Source organism: Tympanuchus pallidicinctus, unplaced genomic scaffold (genome assembly GCF_026119805.1).
Source record: "Tympanuchus pallidicinctus isolate F22 unplaced genomic scaffold, pur_lepc_1.0 scaffold8, whole genome shotgun sequence".
Taxonomy (NCBI): Eukaryota; Metazoa; Chordata; class Aves; order Galliformes; family Phasianidae; genus Tympanuchus; species Tympanuchus pallidicinctus.
Genome location: NW_026294802.1, coordinates 47,994,016 through 48,016,625, shown reverse-complemented (window position 1 = coordinate 48,016,625; position 22,610 = coordinate 47,994,016). Strand labels below are relative to the sequence as shown.

Below are 22,610 nucleotides of genomic sequence, written 5' to 3'. Positions count from 1 at the left end.
AGGCAGCCAGCCCATGGCAGGGCAGTTAGAACTGGGTGATCTTTCAGGTTGCTTCTAACCCAACCATTCTATGATTCTGTGATGATTGTGAAACATATCAGGAGGCCCTGAACACCCTTGTATCATTCTTGGGTAGACTGACAGCAGCACTGAGAGCTGGTATTGAAGTGGCAGGAGGATCCATCCCAGGGTGCACAGGGTGAACAGAAGTCTGTTAACTCAGTAAAGATGGGAAAGGAAAAGCCACATGAGAACAGGATGGGAATAGGAATCTTATGGAGATGGATAAGATAGAAATGGAGATGGAAAGCATGGGATCTCTGAGTGCCACGAGATACACTGGGATGGCAGCAAAGCTCCAAACTCACCTGTCTCATTAGAGAAGCAGGTTTTGTGAAACTTCCCCATGTAGAATTCCAAGCCGATGATGGCAAACATCACGATGGCAAAGAAGAGGAGCAGCCCAATCTGAAGCAGAGGCACCATTGCCTTCATGATGGACTTGAGGACGACCTGCAGACCTGCAGGGACAGGGAAACACAGGTCATCAGGGAGGGAAGGAAAATGAGGGCTGGAGCAGGGGGGTGAGGCAGGGGACACAGGGCATCTAAGGGACAGATTAGGACTTGAACTCCATGCAATGCTGCTTTCCTAGGGCGCTGTAGAGAAACCATCACACGCTCAATATTTCAAACACGGAAGCAGGGAAGTTATCTTTTTCCAATCTCCTTTCTTCAGATCCCAGATTCAAAGGTCTCTTAAGCTTCAGAGACTCAAAAGGACTTTAAAAGGACATTCCCTGCAGTTGGTGGAGTCCCCAAATTCAGCTGGGGGCCAACTTACTGCCAGGCCCTTACAGCATCTCCCCTGACAGTGCAAGTTGCCTGAGGTCTGCTTCCACAAGACCAGCACAGAAGCAAAAGGAACAAAACCAGACTCAAACATTCTCCCAGGGTTCTACAGCTTTTTCACAGGCACTAAAACTCATTTTCAATTAAAACCAGGGGAGATAAGGCTAGAGAGGCAGGCGAGATGGAGGTGTCAGATAACGTCATGCAGACGCACATAACAAAATAAATTCAGCGATAACTGGCAGCTGAAAGCCACCTTGGTGGCCTGCTGTAAGGTGCTGAGAAGGAAGGGTCATCGCTGTCTCACCACCTTGCACTGCTGAGGGCACTCTGAGGGCAATACAGGATTAAAAAAAAAAAAAGCATTGAGATGTGTTGGAGAGGAAACAGTACCTAGAGTGTAGAAGAAAAGCATGTGAGACGATTGCGTGGATGAGCATTCAGTTTTACATTTACTACAGGGGGAAAAAATACACAGTGCTCACAGCTTTCAAATCAAATAATCAAATAAAATCAAATAATGCCGTATAGGAAAATATCATTGCCCAAAGAGGTGGTGGTGCCCCAGCCATGCAGACACCCAAGGTGAGGCTGGACGGGGCTCTGAGCATCTACTGGAGTTATAGGTGTCCATGTTCATCACCAGGGGTTGGACAAGATCACTCCTAAAGGTCCCTTCCAACTCAAGAGATTCTATGGTTATGACTGTGCAGGTCCAGGGCATGCCAGCAGATGGGAGAGCACACCTTACCCAGACAACAACACCTCAAGGAATCACAGCCCCTAGCAGGGACACCAGGGCCTGGCAGTTCTGTAAACACATCATCACTTGAGCCCTTTATTTTTTTTCCTCGACACTCAGTGAGCTGATACTTGTGTCGGCTGGAAGTAATTTAAGTCAACGTTCCCTGACTTGAAGCCCTTTTCCCCATAGCAGTCATTAGCAGAAGCAATATCTTTTATTGAACTGACTGCAGTACGTGGAGGAAGAAGACAATATTTCAGGTGCACAAGGTACATCCTGAGCTACCTGAATAAAAAATAAATCTGATAATAAAATAAAAAATCAGCTTTTCCCCCAGCTTTATTTCTCCAGCATCCTTGGACGCGGACACAACAAACATACAGCATCTCCTTTTTAGATGTATGTTAGTAAGTAGTGCCTTTCTTAGAGCTAATCAAGGACCTGACCTATTTGGGCACTCAGACTAAAGCCTTGCCCATGAAAGGATGCTGATCTGGGGAAAATTTGCTGTTAGTGCATAGTGGAAACCTTTGCTTCATATCTACAGCAGTGGCGTTTTGATCCCGAGGTAGCAGCCGGCCAGCAGGCAAGGAGTTAATGCAGAGCAGAGCATCCCCTGAGCTAAGAGGTTTCCTTTCACTGGCTCTTGCTGGAGAGAAGACCTCTCTGTTCCACATCCAGAAATGAAAGACGCTCCAAGCCAACTGTGCAGAGCAACTGGTGAACAAGGACAAAGACTCATAGAATCACAGCATCTCCAAGAAATGGAGAAACTGGAAAAGACCTCCAGGAGCATCCAGTCCAACCGTTCACCTCTCACCAATATTTCCCACTAAATCTTCTTCCTCAGTACAACATCTAAATGTTTCTTGAACACCTCCAGGGTCAGAGACTCCACCACCTCCCTGGGCAGCCTGTTCCAGTGCCTGACCACTCTCTCAGAGAAGAAGTTTCTCCTGATTTCTAACCTGAATCTCCCCTGCCACAACCTGAGGCTATTCCCTCCTGTCCTATTGCTCAAAAAGAGCAGCAAGGAGTGGTGTTGGTGCTGGGTGGTCTCAAGCTATAAGCGAGGCACGATTTATCCTCATCAGACCCTTCACATCAGCATGTAAAATAGACTAAGTTGCCAATGAGAAGGTAAGACTGAGTCCTGTCTGTTCCTTGGCTTAGGATTTTTCCCTCTGTGAGTTACTGGGCTGGTAAATCAGTCAGAAGTTCCAAGGTCAGGGCAAGGGGTCTGAAAGCTGTAAATTTCTGTTCTCAGAGCTTTGTATGTGAATTGAAACAGTTCAAACCCAACGACAAAGGAGTCCCAGGACAACACCCTGCCATGCACCAACAGAATTCAGGAACTACATCAGATGGCCGTACCAAAACTGGGACAGCAAAAACCCGAAGCCTTGGAAGTGTGAGGGAAGAACATATTGTTCATAAAAGCATGTTAGACCCCAAAAGGTATAGAAGCCATTTGGCTGTGAAGGCGACAGGTTCATGGCACTCACTTGGGATTCCTGACACCAGCTTCAGCGGCCGCAGCACACGGACGGCTCGCAGGGTCCGCAGGTCGAAGTCGGTCCCAGCAGTTGCTAGAATCCTAGAGTTCAAAGAAGAGAAGGGAAAGAGAAAGGAAAACGGGATTAAAAATGCAAATTCCTGTTTCCAAAGCATGGATTTGGGGCATTTTTCAGGCTGCTTCAGTTTTTATACCTATCATTCATTGGATCTGCTGAAAACCAACAATTTGCGTGCTCCTCCTGAGCTGAGCTTTACTCAGACATGGGAAAATCCACAACACCTTTATGAGGCTGTTTGCATTTAGAGTGGGTCTGGCTCTGGCCCTTGTGAAACAGCACCCTGTACTTAGAGAACATGTGCCATTTTAAGACAGTAAGAGGGAAAGAACCCCCTCAGCTGTGCTAGAAATTACCTGCCAGAGCCTTTTGCAATAAATTCAGAGATCCCTCAGGTACCCATACCCTGTGTTTCATAATATTTAAAGAAGTTTCTGCTTATACAGTTTATCTCTGCAAAATTAATTTTTGCTCAGGGAATCTTATTTGAGGAGAACATCCAGAGAGTAAGGCGCGTTTCCTCTGATATGCTCACATGGCCCTAAGAAGAAATACAGGTCCCAAAACCAAATGATTCTTGAAAATGGAGTAGTTTCAGAAAATGAAATCTCATTGGTGTTTCAGGATGCAGTAAAGGAAGAGAATAATAAAATCACAGGATCAGTAAGGTTGGAAAAGAGCTCCAAGATCATCTAGTCCAACCATCCATCATCAAACATTGCCCAGTAAACCATGCCCCTTGGTACCACATCTACAGGTTTCTGGGACACCTCCAGTGATCCCCCACCTTCAGGGCAGCCAGTGCCAATGCATCATCACTCTTTCAGAGAAGAAATTCTTCCTGACATCCAACCTGAACCTCTCCTGAAGGTTCTACAGCTAGATGGTTGAACCTTCAACCATCTACAGCTCAACTGGGTGTTTGGAGCCCCATCCAGCCTGACCTTGGATATCTCCAAGGATGGGACATCCACCGTCTCTCTGAGCAATCTGTGCCAGTGCTTCAGTACCTTCATGTAAAAAACTTCTTCCTTACACTCAAGCTCAAACTCCTCTCTTTTAGTTTGAAATCATTTCCCATTTTCCATTTCCCTCACAGCAACACACAGAAACACTGTGAGAGGTGTAGAGCCCCCGAGATCAGCCTCCACCTGCCCGTTTTGCTCAGTGCCTGATAACGTGTAGCTGATCTCTCAGCCAAGTGGACAGCTGCCATAAAAACACAAAATCAGAGTTATGCAGAAGGAAACATGTAGTTTTATTATGTAGTATGTATTATGCAGGATGTCTGGCAAAGCGGGCCATGGAAAATGTGGCCATGCAGGATGGGGCTGTGCTCACAGTTTTCAGAATAAAAGCCCTGTCCTTGACTTACTGACTGACTTAGTGCTGCTGCCAAGTGTGGGCCAGGGAAGAGCAGGCTCAGCATTGCTGTGCGGAAAGGGCCAGACTCAATCAGCAGGAGGTGCTGGAGATCAGGAAAAAGCATGCTGAGATGCTGGATGGCAACAGAGGCAGCAGCAAGCCAGAACCTGAGGAGCAGAGTATCTATTCTATGGGACACCTGTTCCTACATTTCCACGACCTGAAAATTCGTGTTACATCAGCTCTATTGGTGCAATTTGAGCAGAAGCAACAGGAGATGATTTAAACCAAGGGCTATTGTATTCAGAGACTTTAATTTTACTTTCTGCTCTCATGCCAATGATTTTGCTCCTCTTTTCCCTTCCTTACATCCTCACAACATAATTGCTTGCTTATAAACCTCAGCAGCCAGGGAACCATGCACACTTCACACTGAAAGATAATCTTGAACATCCACCTGAGGTGTTGCTGCTAAAAGCACAATTAGTCTCCAGTGAGCTAAGATGGATTTGTGCTGTCATCAGGCAGGTTTGTGCTATGGGCTGAGTGGGGGGGGGATACTCTGCATGTTCATTAATTTGCTTCTGAGCTCATCAAGGACAAAAGAGGAGTAAGTGTGGGACACCATCAAATAGTCCCAGCATCAATGGCTGAAGGTCTTCATTCCAGTCCTGTCTTCTTCAGTGGTTTTGGTATTAAAAAAACAACCCGTGGCAACCTCCCCTAGTCAAAAACTCTAAGTATTCATTAATTCCCACATCACTAATGCTGTAATTCCCTAGCTAAATAATATAGGGCACACTACACCCCGCCATCTCCTGTAGTTGGAGAGCTGGTCCATGGATCACATCAAATCTCAGTCTAATCTTGTGACTTGTCCATGTCTACATGGCTGAGCTGTAGCTGCCAACTCTGTTCATGAATCAGCCACACTGGAAGACCCTAAAACCCCAGACAGATTTTGCCTAGAGAGAGAAATACACAGCAGCAAGCTAAATAATGCCACTTCCAGTGAAAGAAATGGATGAACAAGGGTACGAAGTGGTAAAATAGACAACAGCTCTGGGTCTAAAAGCCCTCAGTTGAGACTTGCAGGTAAATGAGGCAGGTGGTGAAAAAGCCCAGGTGGGTGTTGAGCCTTGAGCAATGCATTTTGCACAAGGACAGCCAGGTGCTGCAGCCTTGTAGGCTTTGCAAATAGTTTGGCTCTGGGAAAGTGACAGGTAGGATCTGGGGCTGACTGCAGCAACACGACTCATCCTGGCCTGGGGCTCCTGAGACATTTCTGGAACTGCTTTACACTGACAAAAGGCTGTTTACACCAGCAGTCACTTCTTGCCAGCTCCCCTCTCGCAGCCTGGATGGTGGGAGAAATTGGAAACCATTGCTGGCACAGACAGGTGGGGAGGGTCTGCTCCAGCCCAAGTCTGAGGGTTCGCATCTCCTGTGAAACACACTGCAGCTCTCTTTGCATTTGTTTGAGTGCAACAGTACCTCTGTGCCTTTTTGCTTTTGTACAGGCAGGCCATCAGACCTTTCTTCCTCATATGCTACTGCCGCTCTAGGGATCTGGGCACGGATCCTGCTAGCTCAGCAGTGCTCAGGGCTGCTGCACGCTGCTCCTCATGTAATATGAAGCTGGCTGCATACAGCGCTCTGTACCACCACCTCCACACTAACAAGCTCTGACATCTGCTCCCAGACAAAAAGGCCAAATCTGTGATAAATGCCCAAAATCTTTTGTTCTGAGAAAACCTGGAGTCAGTTATAAAAAGAGCTCGTTCCTCTGGGTATAAAAGGATGCAAGGAACAGAGGGGAAGTGTCCTTCCTGAACATTATGCTAACATAAATAATTAGCAATCCGCTTCTGGAAGTACCTGAGAGCTCAGTATTTCTGTGCACTGGCTCCACAAGACACATTACCACGCGATGCTGCACATTTCTGAGCTGCCTCATATCACTGCTACCTCCTGTTATCATTGCCCATAAATCACACTGGAGGCCACAAGAGATGCTCGCCAAAGAACCGGGGCTGGCTGCGAGTCCAGCAGCTTCGGTGTGTCTGCTTGCAAGCAGATAACACAAAACTACAGCAAACAGCAGCAAGATAAAGAACAGAATTATTAACACTTCCAAGTAGGTGTCTCTGCTGGACAACACCGGGTTCTGCTAGAGGAGAAATCACTGGTATAAACATAGGCATTTTTTAATGGAATCTTTTCATTTATAGTAAACTCTAGTCCTAGAAAGTAAGTGGAAAGAGCAATTTTTTCAGACATCTTATCAGAAAAAGAAAAGCCCATTCATAAGAACTGAGTCAAACTCTTCAGTGGGATTAGGAGAGAGATTAAATACTGATGAGACAGCTTTCCTGGAGGGAAAAAGAAGAAAAGAAAAAGATCCAGTTTGCAAGAAGCACAGAAGCCTCCTTGTGAAGAGAAACAGCAACCACCAAATCATACCCATGGAATCAACCCCACCTAACACAGACAGCTTGGCAGCACTGACCCCAAAATATGGGGCCACAGTGATTTCCAGGTCCTTCAACAACACTGAAACCAATGGGAAGAAGGAGAAGTGGGCTTTTCTTCTCTATCTTGAAGGAGCCAATACTGATGGCTGTCAGCTGTGGTAGCTCTTCAGAAATATTGGCCAACCAGTTTAAAGATGCTTCCCCTTTCTATGGGCGGCCGGTGGCTGGTTGCCATCTCTGTCTGTGGTCTTCCCCTTGTATTTCTGCCTGATTTCTCCTCCAGGAGACAGAAACAGACCCCAGCCCCACGGCAGCTGACACCACCACCAGGATCACTGCCACTGTGCTTGCAGTAGATGGATGTCCCAGTGCTGGAGAACCCACAAGCAACCATCTAAACGCTTGACAAATTTACAGCTTAAGTTTGTTGGAAAGAACTATACATGCATGTTGAAATGAAAGATTCTATCAAAAAGTTTCATTGCCTTAAGAAAAAAAAAACTCCTTTCAATTCATATTAACCAGACAGGCCTTTTATTGGGTGCGTTTCGAATGGCTACGATGTCCATCCAGCACAGCAAATGGCTCTGCTCTGACTCAGGCACCAGCCCACTATCATCACATTTCTGGACTGATTACTTCAGATGCTGTAGTAGCAATTTGGAAGGGAATCAGCCTTATTTGGGGTCAGAACCAGGCCAAAGGACTCCTGGCTTTCTAGGTTTTGGGCTCTAAACTAAAGGAGCATTGACACATGTATACACCAACCAGTCCAATGTGAGAAGCATACACTCATGAAATACCCACAGTTCCACAAGGAATCACAAAGTACGCCTTTCCTGGTGTCAGGAAAATTAACATAAGCTTCATCCACAGGAAAATGAAAGGCTGTGACAACTGATTGAAACTGGATGTAACATCCACAGGAGCCATAAAAGCTTATTACCCAGCAAGTCAGATTCTTATCGTATATCAGACGACATAGCATTATAATCCTATCGGCTCTGTGGCACTCTCCAACAAGCAAATCCTGCTGCTCCATACTGCACAACCTCTGTGCTTGCCACTAGACCACTTTTCCTGACCCTGGAAGGAGCAGATGTCCGTAGTTACGGAGGAGGATGGAACATCTCCATCACTGTGCTGAACACTCAAGCAGCACCTCTTCCCCAGCCTTCCTTTAGAGCTCACAACCTGAGCTGCAGTGCAAGCCAAAATCAGATCGTGGATCCCACTGCCAGCCCTGCTTCTCCCAGCTGCAGCACAAAGCTGCATTCAGGCAGGGCTGAGAGCTGCTGGAAAGATGCCCGCTTTCACTCCATTTGATTTCACGGTGCGTAAGCTTTATCTTGACTACCAATGACACACAGTCAACACCGGGTCGGATCCGATAAGTACATGTGGCATGCTAATTGCACTGATTAATTCATGGCATGAACAGGTCCCACTGTTGGCTCCAGCACTCCACATCGGTGACGTCCCCACCAGCTGTGCCTGGGCCTTTCCATATGGAAGGACCCTGCTTGCCAGCTCTCTGCCTCATGGCCAACACCAATCTCAGCATCCAAATACCTGCAGGTCTAAGCTTACTCCTTCCCCTCAAAGCACACCTACAACAGCGTATAAAACATCCCAACTCTTTCCTTTGTAGGCATCGCTGAATTGTCACTGGCTTTCAGCTTACAGAATGCAGCCTGGAAACCAGTTCAACCTCTTTGCATGGCAGACATGCTCCAGAGTCCTAGGAAGAGACACAGCAAAATGAGAGCAGAATTACTGCTCCCCTCCCCAAACCACCTGCAACCTATTTTCCCGACTGTAATTCCTGAACAAGGCTCCAGGGAGATAAAAGGGAGAGGAGCATCTGTAGGCATACGCTCCTCTGCTATAGTGAGACAGTCTGCAGCCAAGCAGCGTGCAGCATTCAAACAAAAAGAATGAGGTTTTGCAGAGCACGGGGCTGATGGCTTGGCGTCTGCCCAGGATGAGGGGAGATATTCTGGTTACAACGATGCAATTACTCAAATAAGTCCTTGTTGCTTCTAAGCAGGAAAGACATCAACACACCATGGCACGTAGTATAAAAGGAGGCTCATTTGCTGTAAGCCATGGCAGCTGGCAGGAAAATGCGTGTGTCCAAATCATTTCACTGAGCATACACTGGGAAATCTGAGCATAGAGGAGTTAAAAGCCATCCTGCACTTCATCGTGGCTGGAAAGTAGGTCATACCTTGAGTCTTGCTAAATTAACATTACAAAGGGGAGATGACTGCTTTCTGTCCTTGGAAATGGGCATCTGAGAATTTTGTTCCTGGCACCGGAGGATGAGGAGAGCAGGAACTGGGAGCCCAGAGCACTTTCCTGGCGTCCCACAGTCTTTTGGGTATGGGCAGGAAAACAGAGGGGGTCAGCTTAGTAGCTTACAGTCATAGAATCATAGCATGGTTGGGTTGGAGGAGACCTTAAAGACCACCCAATTCCAACCTCCTGCTGCAGGCAGGATTGCCAGCCAGCAGGTCAAGATTCTTAAATAGGAGAGGGAGGGAAATGTCAGATTCAACAAAACGTTCAAAGTGTTTTTACTTTATGTCAGAAAAGGGAAAAAAAAAATAGAAAAGCAGTGAAACAACATTTGGGATCATTTGTTCCACTTGTCAAATTCTAAAATGAACTATTCTGACTTCTAATGTGTTTTCCTTTTTAGCAAAAGCAATTCATGTCAAGCCTACAAATATTTTTGACTTGATTTAAAGCTGCCATTTGCCTGACGAAAGAAAGGAAGAAAGGAAGAAACCTCAAATCCTGTGTGCATGAAAAATAGCTCCCCAACTAGATGCTAGATTTCAGTAAGTCAGGAGGAGTGTGACTGTGCTTCTACTGGGCAAAAGGCAGAGGACAGCTGGTGGGTGGATGGGGGAATGTGTTTTTCTGCCAGGTGGGCTAGCAGGGCAGCAAGGACACTGCAGGAGAGATCTGAATCACTAAAAGCACATCTCAGCCCTCCATCATCACAGGACCCACCCAGCCTCCTTGCCAGGCTGCCCTGGGAGCAGTGACAAAACCTGCATTGTTTGGAACCAGCTCCACAACACCCTCTGCATTTGGCCAGTCCCCAGTGATAACTGTTCAAAAGCTGAGCAGAAAATGTCATCACTGTCAAATTACACTGGTGTTGGGGGAAGGAAAGAAGAAAAACACATACACAAAACCAGCCAACAGTGAAAGGTTCAGAACGGAGCTCAGCCTTCTCTCCTGGTGCAAGCAGAAGAGAAACAGAGAGCAACATCATTGAGGGGCAGGTGCAAAGGAGAAGAAAAATATTTGGCAGTGCTGTGCACACCAGTCAGGATGAAAGGGAGATCCTTGTATTGTGACTGTCTTTTGGGCCTCTTTGCACAGCTGGATTTTCTTCCCAAAGTGATCCTGCCAAGCCATGCACTGGTTTCTTGAGGGCACACATGGAGGGAAGACCTTCTTCTGCATCCATGCGCTCCACCTTCTCATAAACCAGTGATCATCACCCTCCCTGGCCTGATCCACTTCTGAACACAGTGCCAGGAAGCAGCACAAGGAGGTGGCTGATCTTTGGAGCTAGAGCCATCTTTCTCCTTTCTGCTCTGCCATGGTGCAGTCCTGAATTCCTAAGCATTAACGAGTGTTAATGCAACACTTTGGTGTCACTGCATCACTGCAAGCTGCAAAGTGACAAAAATGGATCAGTATCAACATCTGTGCATAGATATACTCATGCATTTGGCCAACCAGAGATCCCAAACAGCACACAAATTGAACAGAACCATCCTAGGAAGAGAGCTTGACCAGAACCTCAAAAACATTCTTTTTTTTTTCCCCTACAGTGTAGCAAGATGCTGACAAACAACAAGCCACCAGTATGTCGTTGCCCCTTGCCTGCCTGTAGCCTAGTTGTGTTGCTCCTTCCAGTACAAGCATGCTATGTCCAATGAGAAACACTCAAGTCAAGCTGCTATTTGTATATCATGAGAGATGACCACGGAGATGGTATAACTTGATATGCCAATCAAGCATCAAATGGGGTTAGTGGGTTTATGAGCACCCACCGCTGCTTGGTGTTTCCTTATGTCTCCTCTAGCAGCTGGGAACTTCTTCTATGGGAACACAGCCTCCATCTGCATGGGTCTAGCTAATTTAATGACCTGGTTTTGGCACCGTGCTCATGACTTCCAGTTTAAGTCCATTGCAAGCATTGGAAGCAAGATGAGACGTTGAGCATTTAGTTCACAAGTTCTTTTAGCTAATTACTTTGAGAGTGGATAGGAGCCAACATTGAACTCAGGAGTGGTTGGACAGCAGACGGTTGTGTCATTACTTCATGGCGAATGCCCTCGGCTGCTGCTCATGTTACAGCATCACATCACACCCCAAAAGGTGTGCCAGCTCCCTCCTCGCCTGTGCCTTCCCAGACATCTTAGCTTGAATCGATGCTGGAGCTGAATTGAGCCAGACTACAACTGCCCCTCATACATTTCACATCCAAATCTCCTTGCTCAGAGCTGAAGCCTGACCAGCGTTCACATCCCAGAAATAAGTAGTCAGGCCCCAAATCCACAAATCTAGAATGATAATTACTAGACATCTAAAGAACACTAATTATATTAGGGCTATTTGCATTGACTCCTCAGGTTTTGTAGGCAGGAAAACGTGGGTCATGTTTTCAAACTTTAATCTACAAGACACGAAAAATGATCGCTTTCACATGAAATCTCCTCTGTCATAGGGGTCTTGAAGATGAGGATTAAAGTAAGGCAACTGATACCAAAAGACATGTAAGGTAATATCCCTTCCTTAGTGCACATCTGATTGCCACTCCCAAAAGGCACTGGTTTCCCTCTTTCATAGAACTCTTTTCCCTAATTATTATTATTTTCTGTTTTGGCCTGAACTATCACAGCAAATGTGTAATGTTGTTCTAAGGAAAACACAGTTTGCCAAGACATCTAAAATATTGTGTATTCCCTCCATCTGCTTCTCCTAAATAAACCCAGGGCCTTATCTAATATAACGAGTAGATGTTGGCAATAATTGCATAGCCATCTGCACCGTGCTTTAAACCTGTTGCAAGCTGGGCTGCGGACATGAGAAAGTCAGGATTTATTCCTTCCATACTGCAAACAGAAATTGTAACTTCCCCCCTTCTGTTTTTTAGGATAATTTCACTGTATCAGCTCATCTGCTTGGTGCTTGGGGAACTGTAATTCAGGACAGTGACAGACAAAATCCCTTGTTTCCCTATCTAGCATAGATAAAACTCAAGATTTGAATCTGGTGAAGGTCAGAACAGTCCCAGGTAAGTACTGCCTGTAGCAGAGCTGCCTTGAAGAGGAGGTTCTGCCCAGCATGTTGCAACCATGACACAATATATTTCAGCAGCGACTGCACAACAGCAGTGCTCTGCCTGTACCTGAACCCTGCTGGGAAGGACCAACGCACAGGAGACTTTCCCAGAAACCTTCGTGCCTGATTAGAAAGTCTCTTCTGGCTGCACGCAGCTGCTTGCACCGTTGCATGCAGGGCTCCATCATCCAGATTTACTGGGGAATTATTTGCGTTATCATCCCAACTCAGACTGAGTCTGTGTCAGTTGTAAAGTTTAGTAGGGACTTTTTTAACCTTGTTCCACTGCTAAGCGTGAGATATCACACCAGTGGTCACAGATAATGCCACAGAAATAGGGATTCCCTTGCAAGAGCAGCTGCTGGGTCAAGCTGCAGGGTCAGTCCCACCCGAAGAGTTGGACATACACTACTCAAACACAAGCCAGGTCCCAAGCTCTTATGTATGAGGAGGACAGATATGAAATCCCATCAGCCTTCCCAGACACTGAACAAAGCTCCGGGAACAAGGAGATACACCACCATTTTGGATGTGCTCTATCTTGACATCAAGCAAGGTCTCAGCTCTATCACCTCTCCCACCTGACCATGGGAAAGGGTCTGGTTGGCACGTCTGTGCCCAGGCTTGGGACCTTGCAGGACCACAGTGAGCAGCAAGAGGATGCCTGACTGGATTCACCCTCTGTAGAGCATGAGCAACAGCATCTAGGAGAGGAGCACTCATCTACTTTACTCGAGTGAAAAACACCAAAGTCGTTGGATAGAAAGAACTGGGGTGAAGACCACTTGCTGCTAATGCAATCTAATCACCTGGATACACCAGGTATGCACTGGCCTGGTGCCAAGGTTTTTCAGAGAAGACAGCATAGCTGCTGCCATCCTCTGTGTGCAACGACCACAGGAACCCCCACCAATGCCAACACATACCATGCCTACAGCCACAGTCCCTATGAGCCCTTCTTTGCACCTCTTCCACCCCACACTGTAGTTGTCCACTCTCTCCCCACTCTCCCCCTTCTTTTCACCCACCACAACATGACACTCTGCTGCCTGAAACCAACATAACTGCACCAAGGCTTAGCAGTGCAGATCAGCATTGCCAGGTCACACTGAGCTGAGCCTGCTGACCTCAGAGGCCAAAGCAATGTCACCGACGCAGAGAAGCGACATCTTTATATCAGGAGAGGGAAATGTGCTTAAATTAATTGGCAGTTCAGATAACGGAGGCTTTCGCTCTCCACTGGGCTGTTAAGAACGCTGGAATTGCTGCAGATAAAAGCCTGGCAGTATTTTCATCATGAGCTCAATGTCTCTGGACTGTATAATCCTGCCGTTAAAAAATATATGCTCTGGGCTGAAACTCGACATAGAAGGTCCCTTTGCAGCAGCAAACATTTGTGTTTTCCAAATTTCCAGGGCAGTCCCCTTGGGCCCATTGGGTAGTTACAAGCCAGCAGAGATGGAAGCTGCAGTTTTCCAGATGAGGCTGTGCTGGCACAAAGCTTTGCATATTTGGGGTTTCATTTTACTGCACTGACCACGCAGGCAAGTTTGCCTGCAGCTTCTGAAATACAAGCAGGAGCGGGTGCTCATCAGCACCACTGATTTGCTGCAGCAAGTTCCCCCGTGACACAAAGGCAGATCTGAATTATGGAGTAGGAGAGCGAGATCTGTGGGGGATTTCTCAGCTGCAGAAGAGGCAAGAAGCATCCTGCAACCCACAGCAGCTTTCTGACAAGGTGGTGCATGAGAATATAGCATGGAGGACTTTGGGATGCAGGCCAACAGCATCAAATGCTTTTTGTTGATACAGCCTATTGCTGTGAAATGGTCCAGAAATCCCTCCTAGCTTCTCAGCACCAGAGTTAAGTGTCTAGTTAGGAGCTAAATCATCTCTGCAGCCAATGGAGAAGAGTGTAAGTAGCAAAAAGGAAACCAAAAGCAGCACTGGCAATTTCTGGCATTCAGAATGCGTGGGTCAAGTTCACTGAGGAGTAGTGAGAGTGGCTTTAACACCTGACCTGAGTTTAATCACCAAGTGAGCAAGGCAAGACAAGTCACTGCTTCACCTCATGCTTCTGTTTTCTCTTTATAATACACCTCTTGTACATTTTTAGGAAGGGGAATGCTACACATTTGACTGCCTCCCAACTTTTATCTCTACCCACTTTTCTCCCAAATCATCTCTCCTGCTCACAGCACCCATTGCCATTACAACACCCAGCTGGCTGCTCTCTGATTACCAAAACCCCCAGAAGAGAAGATCTGAGATTGCATCCAGCATTGGGGCAACAAAGGCATTCCAAGCACATTTCCAGCCCGCCAGCATCAGCTAATGGAGTTTGCACAGAGCAGACCATCGTCTAGACAGTGTTAAGCTCCAACTGGGGAAGGTGCAGGACGACACAGCGTGGTTTCCAGAGTAAGCATTTCTGACATTTGCTTAGTCATCCCCTTCCCTCTTGGTTGATGTCTGAGTGATTCCTGGCTCCAGTAGCTCTGGAAACCATGGGAAGAAGCAGCTCCAGGTGTGGAGTGCCACTATGAGGTGTCGCTGGAGGGGGATGTGGGACTTGTCACCCCTGCCTAAATCCTTGCTGCCACCCAGGAGACTCTGAAGATGAGCTTTGGATAGGACCAAGATCAATTTGAAAAAGCTCTGGAAACTTACCCATTTTTTAGCTAGGAAAGTGATAACAAAGAAGGGCTGGAAGATGTGGCACTCTTCAGCTCCAGCAAAGAAATGGTAATCAAGATGTTTCAGCTAAAATCTGGATGGAGATGGCAATCAGAAGCCATTCTTCCCACATCCCTCCTGAAGGAGCCACTTACTGTTTTAGACCCCACACAGCATAATAGTTAAGCACATTGGCACAGAAGGAGACACTCCAACATGGACTGAAGCCTCACATATGGCCCGGATCACTCTATACAGCAAAATGAAATAACCCAACATTGGGTCTCCATGGCACCCCAGCTGGGAAATCCCATCACACCTCAAAAATCCGCCTCTTTCTACCACCCTACAAGCAGAGGCAACTGCATGCTGAGAGCAGAGGATGGCATGCCTCCATGGCAGGTCTGGGGGGACACCAACAGAGATAGAAAGACTGTAAAAAATTTAAGCCCTCCTTCAACCACTGTCCATAGCTTGTTTTAGGACCCAATTTCATTCCTTCTGTCCCGATTCTGCTTTTTCTCCAGCTTCACTGGAGCAGTCCATAGCTCTGTCCACCACCAACAGCTCTGAAGAGCTCCAGCACAGTGTCATTACCATCTTATTCTTAGCAGCAGCTCAATTAAGAAACAGCAGAAGAATTTGCACAAAACACTGTTGTGTAACTCCTACATTAAGAGCAGCCACAGCAAAGTGCAAATAGGTGGCATCTTAGAGGCGACAACCCAAGCAAATCCAGAGGTGTTGTTGGTTGTCAGAAAAAGCACTCAAGAAAGAGGGCTTTTGAGCTGAAAAATACCCTTTTCCCCCCCAAAAAAAATAATTCAAAAAAGTGTACTGTTAGAGAAACATCAATTTCAGTTTTCCAGAGGGAAATAACAAACCATTTTGATTTCATTTTGTCTTCAAATATGACTTCAGATTTTGTTTTTATTTGGTTGTTTCTAACTGCGATGATATTGTACAGCTGGCTGAAAGCAGGCATTTCCACTTAAAATCAGGTTGAACTCTCCCAGGGGAAGCTCTACATTTTGAAAGAAATCTTCGGGAACTGGGAATTTTCCCTCTGATATTTCTGATCGGGGATTAGCCTGAATTTCTCAGTAGCCATCCTGCAAGGCTGGAGAAAGACAGCCCTCACCTGAAGCAGCTCATACTGCCTTCCCATTGGGACGTGGTGAGATTTTGAGCATCTGGGATGGAAGCAGATGTTGGGTGTGAATAAAATTTTGGGACAAGGAAAAGCTTGCTTCAGAAGGAAACAGGGTGGCAAGATGCATCCTCCTTCTGGAAGGCAAGACCATGCAGGACACAGATCTCCAACAAAGTTTCCAGCAAAAGGGGATAACTGAGACTGTGGGAGGAGGAAAAAAGCAAGGGAGCAAAGAGAGGGGCTGGAGAATGCCAAGCAACATCAATTTGCTTGGGTTTGCCAAGAGCGCAGGTGGAGCTGGAGTGATAAAGTTTGCATCTGGGTTTTGCAGATGACTAAATTTACAGGCTGGGGTAGAGTCAGAATTTGGCATGTTATCTCAGGTCCCACACTGCTGAAAAAACTAAAGGAGTATTTCAGCCTGAAATTTCCCAAAATCAGCCACGGAGATGCTTGGATGCAATCAGAATGCATCTCCCCAGGTACCCCCTTCCCATTTATTCAGCTTGCATCAGAAAGGAGCCCAGAGCTCTGCTCACTGCCAGCAAACAGCTTTTTCACTGTGATTCGAGAGCAGAGTCTAACCCTAACTTCTGTACCTCTTGTAGAACCTGAGACAACCCAGTTTGGATGCACCAAAGAGTTCAGCTCCCACTGTGTCCCTTCCCCTAGCCCAGCTGCAGGATGGAAGTCATCTTCCTCTTTTCATTTTGCTTTCTTGTTCCAACTTTCTCCCTTGTTACATGAATGAGACAGCAGAATTTTAATGCTTCTTATGTTTGGTGAAAGATAACAGTGAGTGGTACCACTCTGACCTTTTCAGCACTTTGCCATCTCATCAGCTGTCCACAACCATTCTTCCCTCTTGAGCACATCAAGGATAGGGGGGAGTAGAACAGCAACACAGAGGACTGAAAAAATACTTTTTCTATAGGGTTAATCAATTCTATAGAAGCAATTCAGCTGCCAGTAGAGAGTATGGGAAGCAGAAAGCTGACACCAGTCCCTGTTACCTGTCCCCACAGCAAGCTGTGGACACGTCAGCATGGCACAATAGCCTCAGTGGGGAAATTGCTTTGGATCAATCAGAGCAGACCCTCTCTGTGCTGCAGATCCAGAGACCAATTCACATCAACCACAGATGGAACTACCTCCGAACACAACCTCTCCTCCACAACGCTGCACCTTCCTTGGAGGAAGCATCTTGGAGATGCTTCAGTAGCCCAAAGGGCTCCTCCTCCTCTTCCAAAAATCACCCCATTCCCCAAATGCCAAACATGAAATCCCCTCTAACAGATTTCCTCTCCACTGCAAGGAGAAAGCAGCCCTGCCTGCCACAGGCCTAGATAACCTAGTGAATTTTAATCCTGGCCTGTTATTGTGCCACCACTAGAAGTACACAGATTGAGATAAAAGGCTCAACCAGCCCAACCATAATTATATTAGAAAGGTAATTATCTCCTCTCCCACCCAACTTTATGCTTTCTTTCTGTAACGAAGTTTCCAGCTGCTGTCTGTAGTGACAGAGCCAGCCACCACGAAATCGCCGGGAAACGTGAAAGCTAATTGACTGTTTAGTGCATGAGAAGCAGTGGATGAAGGCTGTGGAGGAAAGAAAGGGGAGGGAGAGCCCTGAACCAGAGCCCATCAGAGCTCCTGGCTGCTGCTGCTGCTCTGGCAGCACCCAGGAGCAAATAGATTTATTTGTTTCAAAGCATTGCCCCATAGATCTCACTCTTTTGTATGGTTCCGAACCGTCACAGAGGTTAGAGATATGTTTTAAAAAGACATTTTCATCACGTACAGGTTGACTTAGTAATTAAGGAGAGTGACTGCTCTCCCATCCTCACCAAACTTTGCTGTGCTGTTGGATGTATCATGCAAGTCATAAGCGAAAGGGGAAACTGAGGCACAAAGAGAGCATCCTGCAAGGTTATCATAGAATTGTTAAGGTTGGAAAAGACCTCTAAGGTCACCCAGTCCAACTATTCACTTAACAGCAATATTGCCCACTAAACCACGTTCCCAAGTACCAAATCTAATGGCACTATGTGTACCCCATGCCTTCGTCCACATGCAGCTCCTCCCAAACACACTGTCTACAATTTGGGCCACAGCTGCCTCTGTGCTCACTCATGTTCCAAAGTATGGAAGTAACACAAGGGCTCTTCTCCAGCAGATAAGAAGTTATCTGGGACTGACTGAGCTAAATATAATTCTAAACAAGCACGTGTTGTACAGATCACAACACGAAGATGTTGGCTGTCATGCAGTGGATCCATTGTTTCACAGAAGTTTCTTTGTGTTTTGTACCATTGCCGAGTAGAATAAAATTACCATTTAAGATGCTTAATTGTACTAATTATAATCTTTTGTGGAACGTTCTGAAAAATTACTATATTTTACCAATGCATAACTGACCAAATGGTGCCTCCTCTATGGAACGGCCACCAGCCATTCTTCCAGCTTTCCAAATTACAAGGCTACAGCTTTTTGCAACACTCCCAGCAGGATTGGTTCCCACCTGACACATCAGCTTCAGCTGTTGCACGCCCTCCCCATGAAACTAAAGTATCTCAAAACTTCGGTCTTTGCTTTAAAAACCACTCAACATCCCCCAGTGCAACAGAAAAACCAGCACAGGCAGCCAGTTCTTGAAACTGGCTCGAAAGTGGCTTTCCACCAACTACACAGAGATGGGGCAACTGGGAGTGGAGATTTGGCTGGAGATGGTGTTTTATTGTCTTAAGACATGAAACCTGTAAACAGCTCTCCCTATGTAGCTGCTGAGTGCAGCTGGGTGGATCTGGATGCAGCAGAGGAGAAGTAAAGGCAGATAAAATCAGTTGTGCGATCCAATGCCAAGTTCTTCTAACGCAGCAATTTAGAGACCTTGTGTGCTTACAGAAACACCTCCTTAATCCTTCATTTATCTGGAGATCTGTCTCACTCATCATTTCCAGGGGGCACCAACAGTAGTGCAGGAACAGCAGAATTCATTTAGGCAGTAAAGACCCCTGCCATCTCCAGCCTCCCCACAGACACAGAGCTCCTCACTGACACCAGAGCCAGGCATGGGAAAGGCTCAGGGCTGTGGAGCTGCTGTGACTTCAAGTAAAAAAACACATGTATGAGGTGACCTCCATGAGAACTTCAGCTCGATACCTGCAGAAAAGCCGTGACAGAGTCAGCACCTCTCTGCAGCACAGCCAGTGCTGGTTACTTTGACCACAACTGCACAACGAGCAATTTTGAAAGGACAAACATGTGGCATGCACTTTGCACACCATCTCTCCTGGGCCAGGCTCTCCTCTGAGCCCCTCAGCAGCCCTGAGGGATGCTCCCCTCCCTGGTCCCACCTCAACAATGGATCATCTTCCATCACACCGTCCAACCTCACCATAGGGTGCAAGGTCAGCATATCCTCCTCCACATCTCAGCCTGCAGGTCACCAAGCTCTGCAGCCCAGATAATTGACTCATCTGTAGGCTTTCATCTCCTCCCTTTGCTGGAAAGATTAAGTCAAATTGCACCTTCAGCGTTCAAGCTGTCTCTTGCCACCCCTGGCCAGTCAATAAATCCCTACCACCCTCACCCTGTGGTTTTCAGCACAGCAATGAAAAGATCAGGCCAAAGCACTGGCGGAAACATCCGTCTCATCTGTCACACAGCTTGCTCTGAAACATGAGCATCCTTTAACCCGCCTTTACTTATTTATTCAGACAGGAAAGGAGGGAGAAAAACATCCCTGAGTAGCCTGTGTCAGCAATTAGGAGCATGAAATATCTGGCAAGAACAGCTTTATAATTAGAGCTTTGTCTTGTCCTTCTCTGCTCCTCCTGCCAAAAAGAAATCATTGAAGCCTCCCCACCGTCACCTCTGGCAAAGGAGGAGGTGTGGGGTACAGGAGCAGAGGCAGTTGGCTTTCTGCTAGCAAGTGCTGAGAGGATAGAGGGGGAAAAGTCGTATGCCTCAGTCCCTTGATCTAAGGTCCTTGTTTCACAAACAGAACAGATGCGAGTATTAGGTTGGGAGCTTTTCCTGCTGGGGGATCTGAGTATCAGCCTTTTCTTCGATTCCCTGAACGCTGTAGCACCTGGATGTTTCAGCTTGTGCTCTGTCAGCAGCTGCTGCCCAGCTCAGCAGAGGCCCAGAGCTCACAGCCAGCCTGCTGCCTCACTGCCTTGCCTCACAAGTAAACATTTCCCACATGAAAATGCAATAGTGCTGGCCCTCAGGTTGTTCTCACCTCTCCCACTGCCTTCGGACAACTCACACAAAGGCATTGCACATGTCCATCCCCATCTTATATCCTACAGTGTCCTACAACCCCTTTGAAAACAGACGCCCCAAACCTAGCACACCAGCAGCCTTCCTGCAATCCACATCCACTGTCAGTGTTTGGTCAACATAAAGCCTTTCTTTCCACACGCCTGCTACTGCCAGCTTGCTCCACATCAGCTGTTTCTGGTCTGTCTTCTAATTCTGAAATCTTAAACTGCAATTTCTAGTGTTACATGCTCTCAGGATGGGATAAATATGTTGTCCCCAGCAGCTATTTATTAATGAGATTGGCTCCTCATAGCCAGATCCTGGTGGGTGACTGCCAGTTGACTGCAGCAGCAGACAACTGAGTGGCAGAGCTGTGCCATCCCTGGGTCAACAGGTATCAATATCTACTGGGCCAGGCCAACACCTGCACACCATCGTTGCTCCCAGTCCATGAGCACAATGGCCAGGGCCACCCCATCTCTCCAAAGGACTCTTACATTCCATCCTGATGAACCTGTAAGGCTTCAGCCTTCTTCTTGCACTGAAAGCCCACAGGAGAGCTGTTCCATCCCTAAGCACAGATCAGCTTCACTTTAATCCTACCAGCAACCCGAGCCTCTCCCAATTCCCTTGCAAAAGAATGCATAACCCAACAAGATGAAAGCTCTAAAGACCATGCTGGGAGGAAGCACTGATCTGCCTGTGGGTAGGAAGGACCTATAGAGGGAGATCTGGAGAGGTTGATCAATGGGCTGAAGCCAACGGGATGAAACTCAAGACCAAGTGCCGAGTCCTGTACTTTGGTCACAACAACCCCATGCAGTGCTACAAACTGAAAAACTGCACGAAGGAAAAGGTCCTGGGGGTGTTGGCTGATAGATGGCCAGCAGAGTGCCCAGGTGGCCAAGAAGGCCCACGGCAGCCTGCCTTGTCTCAGCAGCAGTGCAGCCAGCAGGAGGGCATCGTCCCTCTGTACGGCACTGGTGGGGCCGCAGCTCAGTGCTGTGCTCGGTGCTGGCCCTCACTGCAGTGCAGACATGGAGGCCCTGCAGCGTGTCCAGAGATGGGATGGAGCTGTGAGGGGTCTGGAGCACAGGTGTGATGGGGAGCGGCTGAGGGAGCTGGGATGGGTCAGCGTGGGGAAGGGGAGCTCAGGGGAGATCTCATCGCTGTCTGTGCTGGTGGGATGTACCCTGCACATCCCTCTGTTCTCTGGACTGTAGACTGGCACACAGTTTCTATCTGAGAGAGACTTTTCGTCTTAAAGAAGCATAACTGAGAACAAAAGGCAGCCACCTGTATATCACACATACCTCACAGTGCTAACAGAACTGCAGCTCGTGGGTCTGCAAGCCAGCACAGTGCTCCTGAAGTTGTTCCATAATTCCTTACCCGTAAATAAGCCAATGAATTTCAGGAGCAGCTGGATTGCCATGCAACATCTGGCGCTGCAAAGAAACCCTGGGATGGAGCAAAGGCCCCAAGGAGCCACAAGTCACACAGGAATTGGAATGCTGGTAGGATCCATCCTGCACTGGGAATACTGGCTGCGTTTGGGAGGCAGCCACATGTCAGCACTGCTCAAAAGCAAGTCTCAGACCAGGCAATTCCTCACCAGGAACGACTCCAGAATATTTCTGCAGATCATTCAATCAGCAGAGTGTTAAGTTGCCCGAAGCCCAGCGACATCACTGCCAAGGCCAAACCCCACACCCAACACTTCTCGCCTTAACAGACAGCTCATGCCCTAACACACAGTTTTCTACCTTGCACCAAAGGAACAGGAAAAAAAAAAAAAAAAAAAAAAAAAAAAAAGTATATAAAATCTGAGCAGCTGCTCGTAATTGCAAAAGCCTTTGGAGATTTGCAGCATTTGTGCAGTAAGCGGATTTCAATTAAGGCCGTCCATGAAGAGAGAGGGCCCCTCTTTCTTTCTAAATCACAGCGGCACATCAGAAGGAGTTGGAAATGTATTTTTAAGCGATATACCTCAGATGGTGGAGAGCTGCATCTTCGTACATGGAGGCGGGAAACAAATTAATTGATGCAGGTCAAACCAGAGCAAGAATCTCAATTATTCTATGGTAATTACCCTAATAAAAATTTAAACACGCGAGCCTGCTCAGT

The 22,610-nt window shown here is 47.1% G+C and overlaps 1 protein-coding gene across 10 annotated transcripts in view; it reads right to left on the bottom strand.

The window, feature by feature from the left end:
- Positions 1–22,610, bottom strand: part of LOC128073142 (voltage-dependent N-type calcium channel subunit alpha-1B-like) — a 260,445-nt gene that overhangs the window by 163,627 nt on the left and 74,208 nt on the right. For all 10 annotated transcript variants that reach the window (XM_052667614.1, XM_052667605.1, XM_052667604.1 and 7 more), the window contains 2 exons: positions 3,102–3,193; positions 369–521 (listed from right to left, as the gene is read on the bottom strand). In XM_052667614.1, coding sequence (XP_052523574.1) covers positions 369–521; positions 3,102–3,193 — 245 coding nt within the window. The remainder of the gene's footprint in view (positions 1–368; positions 522–3,101; positions 3,194–22,610) is intronic.